Genomic DNA, 27,277 nt, shown 5'->3' with positions numbered 1-27,277 from the left:
CGACCCAAGTTGTTATCAGCGCTCAGTTCAGAAGCCTGCATCTCTGATGGTATGGGGTTGCATTAGTGCGTGTGGCATGGGCAGCTTACACATCTGGAAAGACACCATCAATGCTGAAAGGTATATCCAGGTTCTAGAGCAACATATGCTCCCATCCAGACGACGTCTCTTTCAGGGAAGACCTTGCATTTTTCAACATGACAATGCCAAACCACATACTGCATCAATTACAGCATCATGGCTGCGTAGAAGAAGGGTCCGGGTACTGAACTGGCCAGCCTGCAGTCCAGATCTTTCACCCATAGAAAACATTTGGCGCATCATAAAACGGAAGATACGACAAAAAAGACCTAAGACAGTTGAGCAACTAGAATCCTACATTAGACAAGAATGGGTTAACATTCCTATCCCTAAACTTGAGCAACTTGTCTCCTCAGTCCCCAGACGTTTACAGACTGTTGTAAAGAGAAAAGGGGATGTCTCACAGTGGTAAACATGGCCTTGTCCCAACTGTGAGATGTGTTGTTGTCATGAAAGTTAAAATCACCTAATTTTTCTCTTTAAATGATACATTTTCTCAGTTTAAACATTTGATATGTCATCTATGTTCTATTCTGAATAAAATATGGAATTTTGAAACTTCCACATCATTGCATTCCGTTTTTATTTACAATTTGTACTTTGTCCCAACTTTTTTGGAATCGGGGTTGTATAAACAAATACTCTAATACTGCGTTTCTCAACCTTTTTTCAGTCACGGCACCCTTCAGAAGTATGAAAATTCTCAAGGCACCCCCATATAAAATATACGCAGTCACGCTGACCCCGGCAGTGACGTTGTGACATGGGAAAGGGGGCCGTGAGACAAATTTTGATGATGCATGAGGCGGCAATGATCTGCATTAGTGTAACTATTGTTTTTTGGAATTTTAATTCATTTTATTTATTTCAATGCTAGAATATATAATTTTTTGACGGCACCCCAACGAAGCCAGATGGTTGAGAAAGGCTGATCTAATATACATCACATACACTCACTGGCCACTTTAACAGGCACTTGTTCTTGATTCTAAGATTCCTGTTCTTGGCTGGCAGGACTGGACCCTAATGCGATCTTCTGCTGTTGCATGCTGAGATGCTTTTCTGCTCACCACGGTTGTAAAGAGTTGCTATATCCTTCCTGGCAGCTCGAACCAATCTGGCCATTTTCCTCCGACCTCTCTTATCAACAAAACGTTTGTTTCCACCCACAGAACTGTTGCTCGCTCAGTGTTTCTTGCACCATTCTGTGTAAACCCTAGAGACTGCCGTGTGCGAAAACCCCCAGGAGATCAGCAGTTTCTGAAATACTCAAACCAGCACCCATGCCACAGTGAAAGAAAGTCACACATCGAGATGACAGTTTTTCCCCATTCTGATATTTGACGTGAATATTAACTGAAGCTCTTGATTTGTAGCTGCGTGATTTGATGCATTGTGCTGCTGTCAAGGGATTGGCTGATTCGATAGCAGCATCAAACAGCAGGTGGATGGGTGTTTCTAATAAAGTGGCCAGTGAGTGTACAGTCAGCTTTACCAACTTTTCCCAACAGAACTACAACTACAGCAAGGAAAAGACTGAAATGCAAGCGGACCCACTGCTTTAGAGTGTCAGGTCTAACACAGGGAGCGTCCTGTTCTCTATAAACCATCTGCCTTGGGTTTTGATTGAGGAAAACGTCACTATGGCACTGAGAGAAGTGAAGCGTGCTGATAACAGTAATGCAGATGAGCAGCAAATCCCCACTTTCTAGAGGAACCAGACTTGCATTTATATGTAAAATGCTTCCCTGTAACTGAATTCCTCTGCAACGTCTCTGTGCTTTTGAGTGATCCAGGACAGAAACGGGTACCACGGGAGCGAAGCCACAGTGGTCCTGAATAACGTCTCCGGCTATAGTCACTTCTCTACTTGCACAGAAATGTTCAGGTCAGAAGCGTAGAGACACTTCGCAGGGTTCCTCCACATCTTCTATTTCAAAATCCCATACTTCTTCCGTCCCAGAGGTGGACAGTAATGAAGTATATTTACTTGAGTACTGTACTTAAGTACACTTTTTGAGTATCTGTACTTTACTGGAGTATTTTTTTTTTTTGGAAACTTATGACTTTAACTTCACTACATTTGAAAGACAAATATCATACTTTTCACTCCACTACATTTCTGTCAAGCTCCTCGTTACTCGTTACTATGAAGCAGCTTTGAAAGTGGATGTCTTTTTCGTTTCTTTTCTAAAACGTGATTGGTTTTTCCCCAGGTGACACTGAGACAGCCTGTCAGTAATCACTAGGGTCACGTCACATCCACAGACTATAAAATCAAGCTCAATTATTTCTCAACAGCATTATCTGAGCACGATCAGTTGATGGCAGAATGGAAGGAGGCGGTTCTTCTGGAGAATGCACACGCTCATGGCCAGACCTGAAACCCATGTTTCGGTTTTCTGAAAAGATTAAAGATGTTTCGTTTGAAATGTTTGCTTTGTTTGCCTAAAACGAACCACATCACGGCCTACAAAAACTCGCCGTCCAACCTGCGGGAGCATATTGAGGTATATAAACGTTTTATTCCAAAAGAAAGCTTGCAATGAAGTTGTCTGTGCTTTTAGAGCTACCGATGACGTTGCAAACGTAGCCATGCAGTCTGGTTAGTCAAATGACTTTCTATGGATTTGCCCGCTAAGTTGCCGTCGCCTTGTCTACGGCACTTGGACACGGTTAGCATGCAAAAACGGAGTTACGCTAACATGAATAACACAAAATTATCTGAAGTCCTTTCAGAAATATGTTTTAGCATAATCTTGCCAAATAAACAGAATGTAGAAATCTTTCTTTTCTAGGAATGTTAGCTACCCAATATGATTTTGAGCTTGAAAAGAATTTGCTAGCGTGTCAGGTGGCGCGTCACTGACTAGCTAGCTTAACATTAAACCACCATGATGGCACAGCATGTATTCATTTTGTGAATCCAGTCGGTTGCTTCAGAGGCATTAGGTTTTGTAAGCGTTGTGGCAATAATACAACGATGTGTTGGCAGAAAATGTACTTTTAATACTTAAGTATTTTTTAAAAGCAAGTACTTCAGTACTTTAACTTCAGTAAAAATTTGACTGGACAACTTTCACTTGTAGCGGAGTAACATTTGACCAGTGGGATCTGTACTTTGACTTAAGTAACGAAGTTGGGTACTTTGTCCACCTCTGTTCCATCCTCAAATTCCCAGACTTCATGGTACATTTTTCAGACCGTATTTGACACCACAGTACAAATAACTAGATGTTTATCATCTAAGTAAATGATTTTAAAATCTAATTGTTAATATGTACGATACATTAGGAGCATGTAAGCTCATCTGTTGCCAAAATAATTGCCAGAAGCAAGCAAGCAATTGCTGATATTATATTCTTTCATAGGGTCCAAAATTTCTAGTGGCTCCCTGTGGCAAGGTCCTGTAGCTCATACAAATCAGTTAAAGCCAAACCCAGACAAGTTCAATGCACAGAATTTTATTATTATTATTATTATTATACCCCCGCTCCAAAGGAAGGGGGTATACTGGTTTACCTCTGTCCATCCGAATCAAAGACAATTTTGTGGTGAAATAATTGGATTTGCAGCAAATTATGGGCAGCAGAGACGATATAAATTGCTTGAACACTGAAAAGCAAGTTTGTTTGTTTTTTCCTGGGCTCGAGTAGCCGGCGCAAACCGTCCGTGTAGGTGGAGAAAACCGCCGGTTGCCGGCGCTTGTGGACATCTCTGGAGTAAAACTGTACTGTAAACACTGTAACACACTGTTCAACAAAGAACTATTAAAGTGTATGTAATGCCTTATTGTAATGCTTTAAAATGAATATCTCTCATTAGTAATGACCAAAATGAATTAAGAAAGCAGGGGAAAAAATTATATATTATTTGTTATTTTATCATCAAGCACAAAACTATTGATAAATCGCAGCTTCCGGATCCCGGAAAAAGGCAGCCTTGCCCCAGGGCTAATCTTGCATGACGTCACGTGTGGACATAGGTGGTTTTAAACGGGGGCCAGGGGGGGCCAATGCCCCTGTAAAATTGCTCCTGGCCCCTGTTGTGGCCCCTGTGCTGAACAGATAATAAGCTTTATTAATTTCGACGTGCGCTGGCTTGAAGATCGGAACTAACATGATGGAGTGTTCTACACGGACTCCTTAAAGCGCTGCACGTACACTGTTACCTGCAGCAGAAAGACTAGCAGCAGCGCGAATTGTAAACTTCGGACGTGAGAGATAACAGCTGCAGCCCTGCAAGGACTAGGCTACTGCAAAGAGGCGAAGGTAAGGAAAATTATTCAATTTCGTAACGTCAGTGTTTGCACATATCCGTGTTTTACTGTTGTTGTTCACTACAATAATAAATCCGTTTTATTGCGCTCTCTTAAAAGTGCGTTGCACAGCAATAAGTAGCCTAACTTAATATTTTTGGGAAATGGGTAAAATAACCGACAGTGTTTAACCTTCTTGTAAAACTTGAATGGCCTTGTGATATGTAGAGGCTACATTCCTCTCCGTTTACTTTTTAGTATAGGCCTACTGTAGGCTATCATCATGAAAAGGAGCAAGAAGGACATTATGTCCTTTTTTGCCCCTGCTGGCAAAAAGCAACATAGAGAGAGTAAGGAAGATGAAGATTATGAAAGAGGAGAGAGAGCCAGAGGTGGAGAGAGAGCCAGAGGTGGTGGTTGGAGAGGTGGAAAGTGAGGCATCTGAAAGGCAATCTGAGAGTGAGGATGAAGACATTCAGGATCAGATTGAGGGACAGAATGAGGGACAACCCAACGAGTCATTGGGACAACCAGATTCACCATGCATATCAAGTACAGCACCATCAGGTTTGTGATATTGAACAAATGTGTGTGTGTGAGCAGTGTTGGCCTACAATTCATATAGCCTACCCTGAAAGTGTGAAGTCTGAATAATAATTAATAAATATAAAATAAAAATAATAGATATCATAATAAATTAATAAATGAATAATGATAAATAAATGAATAATGATAAATAAATGTTGGGTCATTCCATGTCAATTCACACAAATGCCCAAAACCTCCCCAGTGACACCTCTTCAATTTGCCTTATTTTTATTTTCTTAGTGCCTTATGATGTCAAATGAAAGAATCCAAAATTTTAGCTTCCTAGCGCGAACGTTTTTTGAGTTATGGCCCTTCAAAGTTTGGGTGCCACGCCCACTTTTGGGGTCCGGGAATTGCGCACTTAATTTGCAAGCATTTTTGGAGGCCCATATTTTTTGTTCTAAGGGGGATATAGACCTGTAAATTGCTATATCTATGTATTCTGGCCCTGTCTATCAGATTATGCACCTATAAATAGCACAGGTTTACTAACTTTAGAGATATTAACCCCTTAAAAGTGGATTTTTTAATGACACAATTTTTTTGACATTTTGGGGGTCCATATCTTGGAAAGTTTTTGTGTTGATAGGGTTTCAACTGATTTATCATCATATTTGGGAACTCTACTGTGTACTTAGAGAGTTTCAGGGCACTCAGAGGTTTGGTGGGGGTACAGGAGGGCCCCAAATATGGCTTCGGGACAAAATTACCATTTGGTACGCCCTACTTCAGGCCATTAGTTGGCCATGTGGGCACATGATGACTGGAATGAACCTTTAACCCTATCAACTGACACCTTTTATCAAACTTTTAAGCCAATAAAAACTTTGATTATCCAACTCCTTCAATATAAACTAAACTAATAGTATATGGTACTATTTTTGCATATTTTCTGAAAAATCCTAAGTCCGGAAAGTAGGTCAACTGTTGTTTTGACTGCCTGTTCATGTTTAAGGTAGTAAAAGCACACCCATATAGTGATTTTAATCTATGGGAAGATTATTTATACCCAATACCCCATTAGTTATATTGACAATTACAAGGGATAAACCCTTTCCCGGCTGTTTCACGATGCTGTTTTTTTTTACATTTGACACCTTTCCCTGTATCCAACCAATCTCTGACCACTATACACTTAATAGTTAAATGCATCTTTCAAACAGGAAAGGGAAAGATGCAAACAAGGGGATGATCCCAAGAAAAACATCCTGGTTGCTTTACTACATTTGTTCTGACATCCGATCTGGAAGTTAAACCTAGACTCATCAGGTTTTTTTTTTCAAGAAAAGGGGAAGGGGCCCCTAGCCACTCATGTGGGGGAAATTAGCATATCAATTAGTAAAAAGTGGAAAGTGTGTAGTGGTCAGAGTTTGGTTGGATACAGGGAAAGGTGTCAAACGTAAAAAAAAAAAAAAAAACAGCATCGTGAAACAGCCGGGAAAGGGTTTATCCCTTGTAATTGTCAATATAACTAATGGGGTATTGAGTATAAATAATCTTCCCATAGATTAAAATCACTATATGGGTGTGCTTTTACTACCTTAAACATGAATAGGCAGTCAAAACAACAGTTGACATACCTTCCGGACTTAGGATTTTTCAGAAAATATGCAAAAATAGCACCATATACAAATGCTTATTTTATATTGAAGGAGTTGGATAATCAAAGTTTTTATTGGCTTAAAAGTTTGATAAAAGGTGTCTGTTGATAGGATTAAAGGCTCATTCCAGTCATCATGTGCCCACATGGCCAACTAATGGCCTGAAGTAGGATGTACCAAACGGTAATTTTGTCCCAAAGCCATATTTGGGGCCCTCCTGTACCCCCACCAAACCTCTGAGTGCCCTGAAACTCTCCAAGTACACAGTAGAGTTCCCAAATATGATGATAAATCAGTTGAAACCCTATCAACACAAAAACTTTCCAAGATATGGACCCCTGAAATGTCAAAAGAAAATTTGTCATTAAAAAAATCAATTTTTAAGGGGTTAATATCTCTAAAGTTAGTCAACTTGTGCTATTTTTAGGTGCAGAATCTGATAGACAGGGCCAGAATACATAGATATAGCAATTTACAGGTCTATATTCCCCTTAGAACAAAAGACATGGGCCTCCAAAAATGCTTGCAAATTAAGTGTACAATTCCCGGACCCCAAAAGTGGGCGTGGCACCCAAACTTTGAAGGGCCAAAATTCAAAAACCGTTCCAGCTAGGAAGCTAAAATTTTGGATTCTTTCTTTTGACATCATAAGGCACTAATAAAATAAATATCAGGCAAATTGAAGAGGTGTCACTGGGGAGGGTGTGTGAATTGACATGGAATGACCCTGTTGTTCTCAGTCGCACTCTCATATTTACTATATTCATCTTTCTCCAGATATCAGCAAGTGCTTGGACGACACTCCAGTGCAGCCACATCTGAAGAAAAGGTTCATTGTGTGCAAAAATAGAAATCTTATTTTACAAAAAAGAGAAACATGGTTTTAAGATTTATTGAGCACAATTTATTTTATGTTTAGGCTATTGAGACAGAATGTTTCTCTCACTGTATTTATGCTCAATGTATTTTGTTTTGGTTTTAAATAAACTAAGCAAAAATTTTGAACGCTTAAATATTGCCATGTTTTGTCCATATGTGCCCCCCTGAAAAAACACTGGCCCCACCTTGGCCCCCCTAGTAATTTTGGTCTAGAACCGCCACTGCGTGTGGAACCCCGGTTATCTGGGTCATTTCCGTTCATCTGACTCTGTGCTTGTTTACTCGCTGAAATTGGATATTGTTGTTACAAAAATAACAATGGGAAAGTGCCGAGTTGTGTTTGGATGTTCAAATCCATATACAACAGGACATTCGGTTCACAAATGTCCGAGAAATGACAAATCTAAAGTGACGTTTGTGCAAACGAAGGAGGCAGATTTTGTGTCGCCGACTAATAACAAAATCAAGTGTTCACCACCACCAGCAAAACGACCACATGGGAATTACTGGAGTAAAAAGAAACCCATTTATTTAATAAATGACATTTGATCTGACATTTGGACAGTTCATCAATTCCCCTATTATCTCTTTCTCACTTACACACACAGCTCCAGACGCAGGATTATGAGCAACACTCGCTCGCGACATCCGATCTTATCATATCTGATGCACTTTAGTAGGAAGAAAAATGCACAAGCAATCATTATTAACCGAGACGTGTTAAATGCTCTCAGGTTGCAATATTGCAAGACTCGATTTGTTTTCAGTTTTGTTCAGGAAAACATGATGAAAGGTAACCACCCACATTCCGCACATCTCTCTCTCTTTATCTATCCATCTCTCCATCTCACACGCGCTATAGAGGAAGACTGTCGTGAACTGAGTGAACTGGCAGTTTCTCGTCTTGGGGGCTCGAAAAGATAACCATCTACTCCGGAATATCCTTGATAATCATCTGGCCCTTCATCCGATATATAAGAATCCCAATCACGATCAGAATTCTCTCCAAAACATGATTCCATATCGAGACTGGTCTAACCACTGCTGGCACGGGAACGAAACTGATACCTGAATTAGGGCTGTGCGATATGGGAAAAAATGAATATCCCGATACATTTTCTCCATTTCATGATATACGATATACATCTTGATATATTTAAATCTCCTCTAAAGGACCCCATGAAATCTAACTTTTACTGTTTTCACTACAATCCCTGCAGATTAAATAACATTCTTGGTTAACTTTACAGGTGGTTTTCAACAACACATTTTAAATTTTCATGTTCGTGATTAATCACAATTGAATTGAAATAAGACTATTTTTATTCAACAAAGATGTGACGCAAACTGCAAAAACAATCTTGAAAATTGCAACAAAGGGGCAATACAATACAGAGCTGCTCAGAGCTCAAATCAATAAAGTGCAGGCTCAACACTGAGAAAGACATTTAGCCTAAATAAGAAAAGTGCTCTTTCATTAAATTATTTTAAAAAATAGATCTCCAAGCTATTAACCTGACTACTGAGAACCACTGGAACATTCACAATAGAGAGAGAGAGAGAGACAGAGAGAGAGAGAGAGAGAGAGAGAGAGAGATTGAGGGAGAGAAGAGAGAGAGCTGCAAAACATAATTTTTCTCTTTGCACACTTTTGAACTGAATGTTTTCTGGCGCTGCCTCTCAGATGTGTATAATTCCAGTATTGCCTTCTCTGTAAAATGTCTGCGACCAGGCAACTCATATTTGGGATCGAGTGTGTTTAGTAATTTTTGGAAGCCTGTTTTTTTCCACTATACTAATTGGGATTACGTCTTCGGCAATGAAGTTAGTGATTGCATCCGTTATAGCTCTCCATCTCTGACTCGTTTCCTCATATGGGGGGGCTTTGGAGAACGAGGCCGCTATGGTCATTAGTTTAGCTTGTGTGGGGGTGTTTTAGCTCGTGGGCAAGTCGTTCGGAGTTTAAGAGAGACTCTTCATACTGTACCGGGTGAGTTTTCAGGTGATGGAACATATTTGTCGTGCTGCTGCCTTTCGTGATGACAGGGTTTTTTGCACACTTTACAAACTGGCATTTGCTGTTCCACGTCCTCCTCGCGATATCCAAAAAATGCCAGATGACTGACCCCTTACTAGTTCTTTTAGGAATCAATTCGTCCGCTTCCATTTTTAACGTGTCACTGAAATTGACAGAGCTTACATGGTAGCCTACGCAACACCAGCGATTGCACGAACTGAGTCAGCGCTGTAAACCGGAACTAGGAAATCTTCCTGCCGGCAGTGTTGCCAGATACTGCTGACGTTTTCCAGCCCAAAATATGTTCAAAACCCGCCAAAATGCACTTAAAACCGCCCAATCTGGCAACACAACCGAAACTAGAAAATCTTCCCGGAAGTTCCTTTCAGCACCGAGATGTCGCCCGGGATTGGTTGGCGAGTGCGTGACGTTATTGTTTTCTTTACCCTTAGGCAGCCTCTCACATTACTGCCTGAGGGACAGGGAGAAAGCCACCGGGAAAGGTTTTAAACAAACGCAACAAACACAAGTCGGAAGATGATCATAAAATACTCGATAGTTACGATATAATAATTTTATGTATCGCACACACAATTTTCGGCGATATATCGAGTATATTTGATATATCGCACAGCCCTAACCTGAATTGTTACACGCGTGACGTCACGCACCCCTTCGGGATCTTCCGGTTCAGTCTTGGCAGATTCCGTGAAAATCGGCTGATCTTATTGATTTTCCATAAATTTATAGCCTTTTGGATCAGCTATGGTTCGAAAACACATGGTCAATCAACATAACGATTGTTGCTTTGTACGAGGCAAAAAGCGGAGTTTAGAGGCATTACATACACTTTAATCAAGTCAAATAATAATAATAAATTATACATTAAAATAATGCATTCTGAAAACAGCATAGAACTGAGAATAAAATGTAAAATCAGTGGTCATAAAAGTTTAGAATGCTCTCCCTCTTTGTCTTTTTATGTCTTACCTTCTGTCATAAGTACAAACACACCATCACTCAAATACATGCAACCACACACACACACACGATATTTGCCATCATTCATGCCTGGGGGCAGCCCCACAACACCGGCAAAACTTGCAATTACCCATTCCTACATTTGAAATGTGTGTTTGCGCCAATTTTTTTTTATTTTAACTCCTGCACAGGTACAGAGGAGCCCAATGTGCTAACGTCAGACAGTTCACCGAGAGCAGATGCCACAGAAATCACCTCAGACATACTGTATCACGCACACTCTTGCCTCGTTTAAATTCAACGACATCAAACTCACACTGGTTTGAATGCTTTGGCTTAATTTTATATTTTAGAAAAGACACAGCACTAGTCTGGAAACAAATATTTTTCCCATACTCTATTTTCCTTTTTCCATACTTATCCAGACCTGGAAATGACTAATCTCAAATTCCATACAGTACTTTTCCATACTGTGCAAGAACCCTGTGTCCGGCAAAGTCTTCCCTCCTTTCAAAAGCCTTTTCCGATTTATTTTTACGTCTTCATCACCTCACAGGATTTCTGTTTAGCTTGATTCCCCCTCAAGATTATAGTAAAGTCCATCATCTTGAAGTCAGGAATCCCAAACAGCTTCCTATTGCCATTGTTTGTGTTAGACGCCCTACATTCATCTTGTACATTTTTGAGATTCAAAATAAATTAAAAAAAAAAAAACCAACAAGCTCTTTTACTGATGTCTGATTATGTTGCTTTCTATTTAGTAAAGACTAAAGTATTGGCACACTTGACTGTATTTTTGTGTGCAGCCATACACACACACACACACACACACACACACACACAGTGCTTCAAAAAAATTGATATTATTTGAGATGTACGAGTAAATATCCCAGAAACTACATAATCGAGGCAAATGACACTGAACAGGCTTAAATGTTGAGCAATATAATTCAAACGTATGTGGACTCCATGAACGATTTCACGAATTTTCAACATGCGTGCTGCCTGAGACACGGCACTCTAACACACAAAATGCCTTTATAGAATAGCATTTTTATACCTAAAAAGATAAAAACAAAAAACATTGAACATAAAATTTTGACCCGTTTCCACACCCATCCATCCATCCATTATCTCTAGCCGCTTATCCTGATCTACAGGGTCGCAGGCAAGCTGGAGCCTATCCCAGCTGACTACGGGTGAAAGGCGGGGTACACCCTGGACAAGTCGCCAGGTCATCACAGGGCTGACACATAGACACAGACAACCATTCACACTCACATTCACACCTACGGTCAATTTAGAGTCACCAGTTAACCTAACCTGCATGTCTTTGGACTGTGGGAGAAACCGGAGCACCCGGAGGAAACCCACGCAGACACAGGGAGAACATGCAAACTCCGCACAGAAAGGCCCTCGTCGGCCACAGGGCTCGAACCCAGAACCTTCTTGCTGTGAGGCGACAGCGCTAACCACTACACCACCATGCTGTTTCCACACATGCTGTTAAAATTTGAGGTCAATTGAACGAGAATTGGCAAAGTTATTAGATTGCAAAATATCAAATTTTTTGAAACACCCTGTGCGTGTGATACACACACACATACACCCCACATTTTTTTTTTAACCCTTTCTTTGGTCCAGCTGACCAGAAAAAAAAAGGTTTCTACAATTTATTATTTTTAAAAGACAGTCATTTGTTAAATTTGTTGCAGCCAATCCAGAGAAAGTCAGTGAAAATATTTAAAGGTGTCATCATCTTAAGAGAACATCAAGTTTGGAGAAAATCATCTGTAAACTTTGTGATGGGTAAATTGAAATTAATGCATAGCTCACATTTATTAGACCTACAAAGTCATATTTATAAGGTTGTTTACAGTATAATAGTTTGGTAGCAGATAGATATAGATTAAGGAACGTGTTTACAGCAAAATCAGAAAACCTATACGCGAGTCTTTTTTTTTTTTTTAAATGCGCTCGTTTCAAATCGCTATATCTCAGAATGAACTTTTGCTAGCACCTACACTGGACTCCTTTTGTGGTGACACACCTGATGTGCATTTTTCCCCTTTTATTCTCATTTTTATTCCTTTGTTTACCTTTACCATTGTCTGTGATTTAAAACTTTAATTTAGAATATATATTTTACTTACCGCTATGACTATAATTTTTTAGGTTTTTTTTCTTGTAACTGTACAGTATCTTTGGGTACCATGAAAGGCACTCATAAATTTATACAGCATAGATTTTAAACACTGAAGCCACTAAAACAAACTCGCAGCCTTATTCTCAGGGGTTTGGCCAGGAGCTAGTCCTGGACAGGGATCGAAACGGGCGGTCGCCCACTCGCCAATGCGAGTTGGAAAGGGTACGGGCGACTAGTGACAACATGTACTCGACCGAATGGGCGACTGGCTCACCACACTATATATATATATATATATATATATATATATATATATATATATATCAAACTACTCACTGCCTCGATGGTTTCTATCAACGATTCTCGCCCATTTTAAGCAGAACTTGGTCTATTTTACTGTTTTTTACGATAATTTCAATGGATTTTGTGAGATATTTGTCAAATTGGCATAGACGCGGGCGCCGACATATTGTTTATGTGCGCAGTATACACCGCTACATGCAACATGGCTGCACGAAGTTTCATTTCTTCCCGTTCATTTTCGTTGCTGCCCATGAAGACAAATGTAACTTGAACCGCTACTGGTCAGATAGATTAAACCCCCGCGAAGTTTAAAAGTCCTTGGCTTGACATTTCTGATAGCTATCAAAACAAATGGATATCGCTCAACAAGTATGATGAGCCAGAACAGCCTGCAGGTGATGAGAGGGAGTATGTGGCAGGAGATGTAGAGCCCCAGGAGAGACAGAATGAGGAGGTGGAAGATGAAGATGACGAGGAGGCGCAGCATGATGTGGTGTATGACCCGATAGATGATGATGATGATCTGGATGAGGGTTTCGAAGATTGTGATAAGAAGTTTATAGACAGTTGAAATTGATCACTCATGTATAATATGGTTGTATTATATGAATAAATATATAAAATCGGCTTGAAATTTGTAATTATAAATACGGACCAGTGCTACTCCATTCGGACCAGTACCTCTGAGAGGCACTGGTCCAAATGGACCAGTGCTCCCAAATTCCCGTTTCGATCCCTGCTGGATCTGCATTTGTTGGAGAGTAACAAATACATACAGAGTTATCGAGGGAGGGATGGATGGATGGAGGGATGGATAAATGTGTGTTTTATTTCAACACTTGAATGTTTATATGAAGTTTGGCAGCTCTTCATTAAAAGTTGAAGGAGTAGTAAAATCAGTGGATTGCTATGGAAGGATGGAGGGATGGATGAAAGAACAGAATGGTGAAGTAGACTAGCATTGTTAGCATGAAAAGCAGTAAAGTGCTGTATGGTACTTTTGCAGTTGCATCCACACATCAGGTTTCATGACTCTACCTTAAAAGATGTCGGAGTGGTAAAATCAATGGATTCTAATAGGAGGATAGAGGGATGAAAAAGAAAGTATGAAAGAAAGAGGAGCAGAGAAAAAGTTATGTCCTATTTATGTAAGGTATGACAACCTACCAACTTTGGTGGTCCTAGCTTTTAATCTCTAGGAGCAGTTAGGCCTTGAAAAATGAACTGAAGCCAATGGGAAGAAAAGCGAGGGATTAAAAAAAACAAAAGTAGTGGTGATCGAGGTATGAAAAGAGGTAGATTGCTTAGTAATATTTCACAGAACATGTCTAGTAAGTTTGGAGGTATTATTTTTAAAAATACTGACTACATGGGAGCAGTCTGAAAAATTTCCCATTCCCCCATCCCTATGAAAGAGGAAAGGGGAGCATTTAGGCGTCCCCCGTCATAGGGAGACGTAAAAAATTATAAAGATACAGCTAAACTGTACATTCTGGCACCTCTGGACTTATTATTGAAGAATACTTGATGTAAAACATCATTCTGTACACCACCAATATCAACTGATATGATACTGATCCAATATTGACAGTATCAGAGTAAAACATCTGCAGCCTCCTGTCATCAAGCTAAATAGCAGAGCTGTAAAGCCTCCATGTGTCATCACATTGTGATGCGTCCAAAGTTTTCATGCATAATCTGTCAGAAAATAAACCAAATCTGATAACAATCCAGCATTCTAAGCCAGCATCATCTCTAATACCAATATCAGACTGGTGCATCATTATATATTAAAAAAATGTATTATACATACGGGCCACTTTTTCCATGGAATAAAAACATGTATTCTATTCCCTTCTAGTGGGGTTATTCATGGCATGCAATATTATCATATCGCTTATCTTCCATGCATTACGCCACTCTCCCCAATGGAGAATGAGCGTGCAATATTGTTATAATATTGCACATTGTCAAGACAACACGACGTCATACGTCGGAGCTCACACGAAGATCCAATGACAACTTTTCTGCTGTGCATGCACACAATCATTTCTTTGTCAGCCAGGAGAGAGAGAGAGAAGACAGGGCTAATTCAGTACTCTAAGCACTAAATAAATAAACTGAAACTAAAGATGCGCTGAACCCCTGAAAAGCTACCAAAACTTCATTATATATTCTTCATGCATATTTACAAGAGAAAAACATATCAACGGATATCAAAAAACTGGAAAAGAGACACGTCGGAGATGTAAAACTTCTGCACTAGCAAGTGACTGAGACAGTTTGTACACCAACATAGCCGCAAGGTTTGCTTCATTCAAAGCGGAAGATTGAAAGAGACAGACGTGCTGAACTCCTGAAAGGCTACCAAAACTTCACTGGATATTCTTCACACATATTTACAAGAGAAAAACATATCAACAGACATCGAAAAACTGGAAGAGAGAGCAATAGCAGCAATATTGTCAAAGTTCTACTTGGAGGTGAGGAAAAGTGATGGAAACTTTTACAAGAGGACTTCACTCGTGGACTTCACTGAGCAAAGCCCTTTTGTTTTGAACAACTGCAATGTAACAATTAACTACGACCAAAAGTAACTGAACTTGAACTGTCAACCTGGATATAGCTTGTATAGAAGTTGGGTTGTTGTTCAGGCTTTTTGGACTTGTACAATTTTTATTGTTAGAACTTTGACTTTGTACATTGGATTGACAGAACATTGAATTACATTCGATCAGAATCAGCATTCAATATTGGTAAGTTACCCCCGGTTCTTAACTTTTTGTAAAATCTATAATTGTTCCAATGAATGTGTATGTACAACCCCGATTCCAAAAAAGTTGGGACAAAGTACAAATTGTAAATAAAAACGGAATGCAATAATTTACAAATCTCAAAAACTGATATTGTATTCACAATAGAACATAGACAACATATCAAATGTCGAAAGTGAGACATTTTGAAATTTCATGCCAAATATTGGCTCATTTGAAATTTCATGACAGCAACACATCTCAAAAAAGTTGGGACGGGGCAATAAGAGGCTGGAAAAGTTAAAGGTACAAAAAAGGAACAGCTGGAGGACCAAATTGCAACTCATTAGGTCAATTGGCAATAGGTCATTAACATGACTGGGTATAAAAAGAGCATCTTGGAGTGGCAGCGGCAATCAAAAGTAAAGATGGGAAGAAGATCACCGGTCCCCCTAATTCTGCACCAACAAATACCGTAGTGGAGCAATATCAGAAAGGAGTTCGACAGTGTAAAATTGCAAAGAGTTTGAACATATCATCATCTACAGTGCATAATATCATCAAAAGATTCAGAGAATCTGGAAGAATCTCTGTGCGTAAGGGTCAAGGCCGGAAAACCATACCGGGTGCCTGTCATCTTCGGGCCCTTAGACGGCACTGCATCACATACAGGCATGCTTCTGTATTGGAAATCACAAAATGGGCTCAGGAATATTTCCAGAGAACATTATCTGTGAACACAATTCACCGTGCCATCCGCCGTTGCCAGCTAAAACTCTATAGTTCAAAGAAGAAGCCGTATCTAAACATGATCCAGAAGTGCAGACGTCTTCTCTGGGCCAAGGCTCATTTAAAATGGACTGTGGCAAAGTGGAAAACTGTTCTGTGGTCAGACGAATCAAAATTTGAAGTTCTTTATGGAAATCAGGGACGCCGTGTCATTCAGACTAAAGAGGAGAAGGACGACCCAAGTTGTTTTCAGCGCTCAGTTCAGAAGTCTGCAGCTCTGATGGTATGGGGTTGCATTAGTGTGTGTGACATGGGCAGCTTACACATCTGGAAAGACACCATCAATGCTGAAAGGTATATCCAGGTTCTACAGCAACATATGCTCCCATCCAGACGACGTCTCTTTCAGGGAAGACCTTGCATTTTCCAACATGACAATGCCAAACCACATACTGCATCAATTACAGCATCATGGCTGCGTAGAAGAAGGGTCCGGGTACTGAACTGGCCAGCCTGCAGTCCAGATCTTTCACCCATAGAAAACATTTGGCGCATCATAAAACGGAAGATACGACAAAAAAGACCTAAGACAGTTGAGCAACTAGAATCCTACATTAGACAAGAATGGGTTAAAATTCCTATCCCTAAACTTGAGCAACTTGTCTCCTCAGTCCCCAGATGTTTACAGACTGTTGTAAAGAGAAAAGGGGATGTCTCACAGTGGTAAACATGGCCTTGTCCCAACTTTTTTGAGATGTGGTGTTGTCATGAAAGTTAAAATCACCTAATTTTTCTCTTTAAATGATACATTTTCTCAGTTTAAACATTTGATATGTCATCTATGTTCTATTCTGAATAAAATATGGAATTTTGAAACTTCCACATCATTGCATTCCGTTTTTATTTACAATTTGTACTTTGTCCCAACTTTTTTGGAATCGGGGTTGTATAATAATAATAATAATAATGGCTTTTTCATGGTATATATCAGATATACGTATTCCATTCAGCTAGCATGATACTGAACTCGTCTTCGACTTGTTCAATATCATGCTAGCTGACTGTAATATATTTGATATACCACTCAAAGCCAGCCAATATTATTTAAATACACAACAACTTATGATGTTTGAGAAAAGGTATAAAACTGAAATATATCTGAACGTCCTGCTTGCACACCATCACATAATTTTTCCCCACAGATGTTTTGATGCGGCGGCACGGTGGTGTAGTGGTTAGCGCTGTCGCCTCACAGCAAGAAGGTCCAGGTTCGAGCCCCGTGGCCGGCGAGGGCCTTTCTGTGTGGAGTTTGCATGTTCTCCCCATGTCTGCGTGGGTTTCCTCCGGGTGCTCCGGTTTCCCCCACAGTCCAAAGACATGCAGGTTAGGTTAACTGGTGACTCTAAATTGACCGTAGGTGTGAATGTGAGTGTGAATGGTTGTCTGCGTCTATGTGTCAGCCCTGTGATGACCTGGCGACTTGTCCAGGGTGTACCCCGCCTTTCGCCCGTAGTCAGCTGGGATAGGCTCCAGCTTGCCTGCGACCCTGTAGAACAGGATAAAGCGGCTAGAGATAATGAGATGAGAATGAATGTTTTGATGCCATATCTCTTTGGGGTTAGTAATCAAAAATGACTTCTTGTTTTAGCTACTAACACCTGATACTAACCATATGAATCCGTCCTGGTGTTATTACCAAAATAAAACACAATAACTACAACTAATAAAGGAGTTACAACTGAAAAGTATTTGGAAATATTTTTCTTTTTACTCTGTTTTGGCTTTATTTAAAAAAAAAAAAAAAACATGGACTCTATGGGAATTACAACTTGACACTCCATGACCGATCTTATTGTGTCCATTATATCAGCTCTCGCAAATGTCAAATGAGTGTAAAATGAGCTGGGAGCAAAGCCAAAGCACCTGCACCCATGCTAAAAGTCTGTTGGCAAAAATCTTCAAAACAATCTATTTAAAATAATATCACTAAGCCGGGATAGCACATCTAATAAGTTCTGGAGCAGGGCGCCTGATCCGGTTCCTACTGTTATGTTTATTCCGGTTTGGAAACTCACTCACCGGCCACTTTCATAGGAACTTGTTCTTGATTCTAAGATTCCTGTTCTTGGCTGCAGGAGCGGAACCCAATGTGCTCTTCTACTGTTTCATGTTGAGATGCTTTTCTGCTCACCATGGTTATAAAGAGGTGCTATATCCTTCCTGGCAGCCCGAACCAATCTGGCCATTTACCTCTGACCTCTCTCATCAACAAGGCGTTTGTTTCCACCCACAGAACTGTCATTCACTCAATGTTTTCCGCACCATTCTGTGTAAACTCTAGAGACTGCTGTGTGTGAAAACCCCAGGAGATCAGCAGTTTCTGAAATACTCAAACCAGTCCATCTGGCTCAAACCAACACCCATGCCACAGTGAAAGATAGTCACACTTTGAGATCGTAATGTTTCCCATTCTGATGTTTGAAGTGAACATTAACTGAAGCTCTTGATTTGTATCTGCGTGATTTTATATATTGTGCTGCTGTCAAGGGATCGGCTGATTAGAGAACTGCATCAAACAGCAGGGGAACGGGTGCTCCTAATAAAGTGAGCGGTGAGCGCAGACAACAAGTGAGCCGAGTCAGTTATTAAGACACGGACATACCCAGTGATTTTTGCCATTTTCACAAAGCCAGCACAGCTGTTACTGGCAGCGCAACCTCTCCAAAACCATAACGATTAACCTCCTCTTGGTCTTTTACCAACATCTGTCCGCCTCATGACAAACCACATTCCCGATGATAACGGAAGAAATAATGGAGTGTGTTGTACTATTAGGTTATAAAGATTTGTTGCTCCTATGACGGCATGTTTCACTGTTCAACTCCACGGAGTCTTCTCGAAAAATCATGAGCATGATGCTGAGCAGAAAACCAGATTTAAAATATGGAGGACACACAGTAACTGTGCACTTCAAACCAACACAAATGTAGAAGAATGCATGTTTTCTGGTACAGCTAACATCTGCATAAACCTCTGCTGTAATCCGGTGCCAAATCATTGACTCGTGAAAGAGCTCAGGATTATCCGTGACCAAATCCAAACACGCATCCAAAATTCCCCTCTGTATTCATTAAGCCAACACTGCTTCATTATGCTCAGCACATAAATGCCCTCTGGTGGCATTCGACTCCTTAAAGTCAGGAGTGATGGCTGATCCCGAGAGTGGCCCGATTCTGTCACTCACTCACTCATGCTCGTACCTGACGGCCTCGGCTATGTTGTTGGAAGTGTGTCCTGACAGCGCATCGTGCAGGTTGCGGATGAAGTAATCTCTGTAGTCCTCAGGGAGAGCCATGAATGTGCCGCCCATTACAATAAACTCCACCTTATCCACGCTGTGGCCCAGCTGCTTCAGCTACACACAGTTACACACACAAAAAAAAATTGCTTATAATGTTGTAAAAATATCATTTTTCGAAAGCAACAGCCATAATTTGTAGTTCTCCATTACATGAACAACAGAAAAGAACGAAACACAGACCAGCACAATTGTGCTAATGAAGATTTTTCACTTCATCCTTCCTACAAATACACCCACTGTTCACTTTAACAGAAACATCTGTACCCTTGGTCATGTGTGCAATTATCCAGTCAGTGCAACGAGTGCAGTAAACTCATGCAGATACAGGTCACGAGCGTCAGTTAAAGTTCACATCCAACACCAGAACAGGGAGAAAATGTGATGTGATATCAGTGATCTGTTGGTGTCAGATGGGCTGGTTTGAGTGTTTCAGAAACCGCTGAGCTCCTAAGGTTTTTACACACAGCAGTCTGTAGAGTTTACACAGAAGAGTGGTGCAAAAGACAAAAAACATCCACGGCGTGGCCGTCCCACAGGAAGATCTCAAACAAATAATCAACCGTGACGAGCAGAAAAGCATCCCGGAATGCACAAAACATTGAACCTTGAGGTGGATGGGCTCCAATAGCAGAAGTCCAACATCAGCCAAGAACAAGAATCCGAGGCCATCATGGGCACAGACTCATCTCATCTCATCATCTCTAGCCGCTTTATCCTGTTCTACAGGGTCGCAGGCAAGCTGGAGCCTATCCCAGCTGACTACGGGTGAAAGGCGGGGTACACCCTGGACAAGTCGCCAGGTCATCACAGGGCTGACACATAGACACAAACAACCATTCACACTCACATTCACACCTACGGTCAATTTAGAGTCACCAGTTAACCTAACCTGCATGTCTTTGGACTGTGGGGGAAACCGGAGCACCCGGAGGAAACCCACGCGGACACGGGGAGAACATGCAAACTCCGCACAGAAAGGCCCTCGCCGGCCACGGGGCTCGAACCCGGACCTTCTTGCTGTGAGGCGACAGCGCTAACCACTACACCACCGTGCCGCCCGGGCACAGACTCACCCAAACTATTAAGTTTTCTGCATGCTGAGATGCGTTTCTTCTCACCACGGTTGTAAAGAAGGATTATGCGTTACTATGGTTTCAGCTGACAGGCAATCTGATCTGGAAGAATTAGGAATATGAAGCTCCAATGGGCACAAGCTCAAGGAAACTGAACAGCTGAAGACCAGGCGATGTTTCAAACTTCAGCTCTTCAATTTTACTCACGAGCTTGACCTGTATCTGCATGATTTTATGCAGCGTGCTGCTGCAATATGACTGGATAATTGTATGAATGAGCAGCTGTGCCAGTTAAAGTGTCTGGTAACTGTATATGCAAGCTTAAAAATGACAAATATATTTTAGGAAGGAAATAAAAACGTGCTGAAAATACACTAATGGGAAAAGGTTCCCCTGGACGCCTCCCTGGGGAGGTGTTCCAGGCATGTCCCCCTGGGAGGAGGCCCCGGGGAAGACCCAGGACACGCTGGAGAGACTATGTCTCTCGGCTGGCCTGGGAACGCCTCGGTGTTCTTCCCGAGGAGCTGGCCGAGGTGTCTGGGGAAAGAGAAGTTTGGGCTTCCATGCTCAGACTGCTGCCTCCGCGACCCGGTCCCAGATAAAGCGGATGAAGACGAGACGGGAAAAGGTTCCATTGCTTCATGTAGGAATATCAGGCGAAAATTGTAATTCAGTCCAAATTGCTTGAAACTGGTCTCATTGAATTCAGAATTGAATGCTAAACTACATACTTTTTACAGAATTAAAATATGTTTATCCGTTCGAGATATTACAAATCAAAGATTGAAAAAACGGCTTTATTCTTAGACACGTGCCGTAATATTCTGTATGAGGATCACGTGGTCCAAAATGGGCCTCATTAACGAATGAGATCAAATGTTTTTTCGTAATAACTTTTCTATTTTTCAAGATATTTACAGAGAAATTGCAGGCACATAGATGGGCGTATACTGAATACAAAGTTTGAAAAATTAGTAAAAACTAGTGCTGTCAAAAATGTCGCGTTATTAACGCGTTAACTTGACTCAATTTTAACGGCAATAATTTTTTTATCGCGAGATTAACGCTCTGTGACATGATGTAGGTTTTTCATAAGCTTTTGAAACTGCCAGGAACTTGGAACAGAGACTTTGCTTAGAAAAACGATAGCAGCTAGACTGTAATGCCACGCCCCGCACAGCCAGAGTCCTCTGCCCTCCCCCGAAGAGCCACGGTGCTCGGCTTAGGTTTCGTTTTCCCATCGGCGGCTCCAGCCCCACTTTGCAGTGGCTGTGACAAGACGTGTTATGCTCTGCAATAAAAAAAAAAAAACATTGGTACAACCAGTGTTCGAACTATGCTGATATTTTCGGGGGGGTCCCTTTTTTCCCCTTGGGGGGTGCTTGCGCTTGTCTCAGAGCGTGGATCTCCATCGCGCGCTCACTTCAGATATGCAAATGCTTCCCGTTACACACGATTGCTATGTCAATAAACATCATTTTGCCAATATTTTAGAGACCCCCCAACATTTCCCAAATCATGTTTTCAAGGGATCTCATGTCTGTTTCAGGGGATCTCAGATCCCCCGAGTACCCACGTAGTTCGAACGGTGAGCAAGCCCATTCACTTTTTTATGCTGATAAGAGAATTACAATGGTTTTTCATGTGACAAAAATGTGCGATTAAATTGCGATTAATCGCGAGTTAACTATGAAAGTCGCGACATTAATCGCGATTAAATATTTTAATCGCTTGACAGCACTAGTAAAAACCAATTATGCAAATTAGCATGTAATTAGTATTAATTATGCTAATTAGGTATAAACATTAAATCGGTACACACTCTTCTTCAAAGTTTCACCAAATGGCTTTATCTGTGCAATATAAATCTGATCTTAACTCTCATTCATACATCACAAAGGAGAAACCAACGTTAACTATAAAATATGCATAAATAAGCATTGAATGTCTTTCACGTCTACCATTCTCTATCAAAATTTAAAAAAAAGCAATAAAAGATTTCTAATACTCTCTTTGTGCTCTGTAGGCCTTTGTATTTCTAAGTAGGGCCTACTAGTGTTTATATGAAAGAATATAAATGATTATTTCGATTAATATTCACAGCTTTCAAGGCGAATCTCAAAAAAACTGCATGATCCACATCCAATAAACATTTCCAATTAATTGAACTGAAACTGATAAGCGCGTTTCTGACTTCAGGGGTTTTTTTTAAATCTCATTCCGACCACTAAGATCTCAATAGTTTTCATCAAAACAACTCCAGTTATATTCTAAAATAGTTGTTTATTTACAGGAATCAGTTTGATTTGAAAAAATAAGTAGGTAAAGCTATGAAAACTCACTTCAGAGTCTCCCGTGAATCATAACGTCAAAACTAGCAGACGGAAAATTTTGCTGAATACGACATCAGGAACAGTGAGAGGACATCCCTATAAAAGTTATCTGATTAATATTTATGAGTAATTCAATTGGAAACCGATCAGGAGAGAGAGCGAGCCTGACCGCTTTCCCGTGACTCAAAAAGCACCGGCAGTTTCCCGACGTCCCGCGAGCAGAGAGTGTACTCTGTTGTACCAACTTCAATCTGCCGTTACTCCCAAAGTACTGAACAGATCTTAACAAGATAAATGTCTTTGGAAAGCAGAGATGATAGGATTTTTAATGACAGTATTCACGATAGAAAATATTCAAGCGTTAGGCAATGACAGGTTTGGAAACTTAGATGAGCATCTGCATGCACAATTTTCACAGCACGGCCAGCGAGCGTCTGATACGCCTACTTCATGGCTTCTGAATGAAAGAAAGTAAAATATATCGCTATGTTAGAACATTTTTGAAGGAAAAATATAGATATTGAAATTGAAAATGTGCGTGTATCCACCAATAATACAAAACATACAGCAAAATTTTGTTTTGACCTCAACATTTGAGCAGTCATGCACAACTTTTGTTTCTTGTGATAATGACATTAAAACAGCCTTGTTGCTATAAACTAATCTTTTCATTTTGTCCTAAGGTTATGCAACCTTTTACACAGGACTATACTCAAATATACGCAAGTAAAATTAGTGAGATGGTGGAGACTGAAGGGGACTCACCTGTTCCACCCTGTGTCTTGTTTGCAAATAGGGATCGTAGCGTGCTCGGATTGCCCTCATAGACGTTGGCTAGGAAAGAAACAAGGATGCATCACAGAGGATCGCACTGTATTCAAAAGCATGAGCAGTGAGGACAGCGTGAGACCACATTACCTCATATCCTGTGTAGGACTGTGTTGAATATTCAAAATCAGAGTCAGGACCACCTGGACAGTATCTGGTAACATGAGCAGGAAAAAGCACTAAAATCAGTCAAAGTGAGACAATTGATGAAGTATACAAAGCCAGTGATGTGGAAGGCAAACAGGCATGTAACGATTCACCCAAATAATAATAATAATAATAATAATAATAAAAAATACAATCTGATTCATGATATTGGGTTCATGATTCACTTTTTCCATGATATTTTTGCAAAAGAAATTTAAATGAAGAATATTTTATTACCCAAAAAAATAATTTATTTTCCGGATCTTTATCAACTTCTTTACCCACATTTGTAATGTTCGGAGTAAAATATAATCGCCTATTAAAGGTAGACTGACTGCCTTTCAGGTTTTTCAAGTTTGGGTCATAAAAAGCATTTTCCCTGACACCCGATTATTTTTGTTTAGTGGACAAAAAGCTACTGAATTCGAATCACAGACTTCCAATTTTGTTAGGTTTTTTTTTAATAAACAGAACAATTAATGAATTTAGGGCCACATGGCCCTAAATCTCCGCTATTTTTCCCTGTTTCACCAGGACCCAATTCAAGATACTACGTCATGCATGACATGGTGGGCTTTCTCCATTCACGGCATTGTGGGATACAAATTTGAAACAAGAAAGTAAAACGGAGGACGCGAGTGTGCGAGTGAAATGAGAAAGACCGACTACAGTAACAGAAAGCGAGAAGAAAAGACAATGTTGCGAAGGAAAGGAAACGCAGGACCAAACTAATAACTATAGGTGGTGAGCGAGCACCTCGGTGTGATCAGCTGTTCGTTTAGTGACAGAATGATGGAACGGTCAGTGCACGGTCAAGGTAAACCTGTAGATGGCAGTAATGCAACACTGTGGATGCCAGCTGCCGTAAAACCCAAAAGAAGGAGGTGGTAAACCTGTGCATGCGCACACGGACTTCCTCTGTCTGCTTGACTGCATGAAGCGAGCGATTTCATGCACATTATTTGCTTGGGAATCCCCTCAAATTAAATGGCCCGTATCTACGTATATCTGGGCTAGTGCTGTATTACAAGCAAAAGGTGCTTTAACAAAGTATTACTTAAGGAGTGTAAAACCTGCAATTTAACAAGGGTGTGTAGACATTTTATATGCACTGTACATTGACTTACACACAAATGTTCCCTGTGAAACTGATGTGAGGACAGCGATGGGGCTTGCACATCACAGCAACAACAGCAATCTAGATAGACAAGTTAAAAATACGCATTAGTTCAATTCAAAATACAAACTTTAAGTTGAAATTCCTAGCCTTTTTAAGTGATCTTTGAGCTTGTACTTGGGCTAAAACCTCAATAGATGCTCAAAAAAAGATTTTTGCTTTGTCTGAGGTGCAAATATGGTGCATTGATATACAACCTCAATTGCAAAAGTTGGGACATTGTGTATAACATGAACAGAAACAGAATGTGATGATTTGTAAATCGTGGAAACCCTATATTTCATTGAAAATAGTACAAAGGCAAAATATCAAATTTTGAAATTGAGTAATTTTATTGTTTTTATGAAAAATGTGTGTGCTCATTTTGAATTTAGTGCCAGCAAGACATTAAAAAGAAAGAAAGAAAGAAAGAAAGAAAGAAAGAAAGAAAAGACACAAGAAGACAGAGTCATCTACAACCCGGATTCCAAAAAAGTTGGGACAAAGTACAAATTGTAAATAAAAACGGAATGCAATAATTTACAAATCTCAAAAACTGATATTGTATTCACAATAGAACATAGACAACATATCAAATGTCGAAAGTGAGACATTTTGAAATTTCTTGCCAAATATTGGCTCATTTGAAATTTCATGACAGCAACACATCTCAAAAAAGTTGGGACGGGGCAATAAGAGGCTGGAAAAGTTAAAGGTACAAAAAAGGAACAGCTGGAGGACCAAATTGCAACTCATTAGGTCAATTGGCAATAGGTCATTAACATGACTGGGTATAAAAAGAGCATCTTGGAGTGGCAGCGGCTCTCAGAAGTAAAGATGGGAAGAGGGATCACCAATCCCCCTAATTCTGCGCTGACAAATAGTGGAGCAATATCAGAAAGGAGTTCGACAGTGTAAAATTGCAAAGAGTTTGAACATATCATCATCTACAGTGCATAATATCATCAAAAGATTCAGAGAATCTGGAAGAATCTCTGTGCGTAAGGGTCAAGGCCGGAAAACCATACTGGGTGCCCGTCATCTTCGGGCCCTTAGACGGCACTGCATCACATACAGGCATGCTTCTGTATTGGAAGTCACAAAATGGGCTCAGGAATATTTCCAGAGAACATTATCTGTGAACACAATTCACCGTGCCATTCGCCGTTGCCAGCTAAAACTCTATAGTTCAAAGAAGAAGCCGTATCTAAACATGATCCAGAAGCGCAGACGCCTTCTCTGGGCCAAGGCTCATTTCAAATGGACTGTGGCAAAGTGGAAAACTGTTCTGTGGTCAGACGAATCAAAATTTGAAGTTCTTTATGGAAATCAGGGACGCCGTGTCATTCAGACTAAAGAGGAGAAGGACGACCCAAGTTGTTATCAGCGCTCAGTTCAGAAGCCTGCATCTCTGATGGTATGGGGTTGCATTAGTGTGTGTGGTATGGGCAGCTTACACATCTGGAAAGACACCATCAATGCTGAAAGGTATCCAGGTTCTAGAGCAACATATGCTCCCATCCAGACGACGTCTCTTTCAGGGAAGACCTTGCATTTTCCAACATGACAATGCCAAACCACATACTGCATCAATTACAGCATCATGGCTGCGTAGAAGAAGGGTCCGGGTACTGAACTGGCCAGCCTGCAGTCCAGATCTTTCACCCATAGAAAACATTTGGCGCATCATAAAACGGAAGATACGACAAAAAAGACCTAAGACAGTTGAGCAACTAGAATCCTACATTAGACAAGAATGGGTTAACATTCCTATCCCTAAACTTGAGCAACTTGTCTCCTCAGTCCCCAGACATTTACAGACTGTTGTAAAGAGAAAAGGGGATGTCTCACAGTGGGAAACATGGCCTTGTCCCAACTTTTTTGAGATGTGTTGTTGTCATGAAATTTAAAAATCACCTAATTTTTCTCTTTAAATGATACATTTTGGGGCGGCACGGTGGTGTAGTGGTTAGCGCTGTCGCCTCACAGCAAGAAGGTCCAGGTTCAAGCCCCGTGGCCGGCGAGGGCCTTTCTGTGCGGAGT

The 27,277-nt window shown here is 40.5% G+C and overlaps 1 protein-coding gene across 2 annotated transcripts in view; it reads right to left on the bottom strand.

The window, feature by feature from the left end:
• elp3 (elongator acetyltransferase complex subunit 3) overlaps nucleotides 1–27,277 on the bottom strand; it is a 98,081-nt gene that overhangs the window by 45,940 nt on the left and 24,864 nt on the right. For both annotated transcript variants that reach the window (XM_060917444.1, XM_060917445.1), the window contains 4 exons: nucleotides 25,206–25,276; nucleotides 24,022–24,085; nucleotides 23,869–23,937; nucleotides 19,597–19,751 (listed from right to left, as the gene is read on the bottom strand). In XM_060917444.1, the coding sequence (XP_060773427.1) occupies nucleotides 19,597–19,751; nucleotides 23,869–23,937; nucleotides 24,022–24,085; nucleotides 25,206–25,276 (359 nt within the window). The remainder of the gene's footprint in view (nucleotides 1–19,596; nucleotides 19,752–23,868; nucleotides 23,938–24,021; nucleotides 24,086–25,205; nucleotides 25,277–27,277) is intronic.

Source organism: Neoarius graeffei, chromosome 3 (genome assembly GCF_027579695.1).
Source record: "Neoarius graeffei isolate fNeoGra1 chromosome 3, fNeoGra1.pri, whole genome shotgun sequence".
NCBI lineage: Eukaryota > Metazoa > Chordata > Actinopteri > Siluriformes > Ariidae > Neoarius > Neoarius graeffei.
This window is presented reverse-complemented; position numbering and strand designations above follow the sequence as displayed.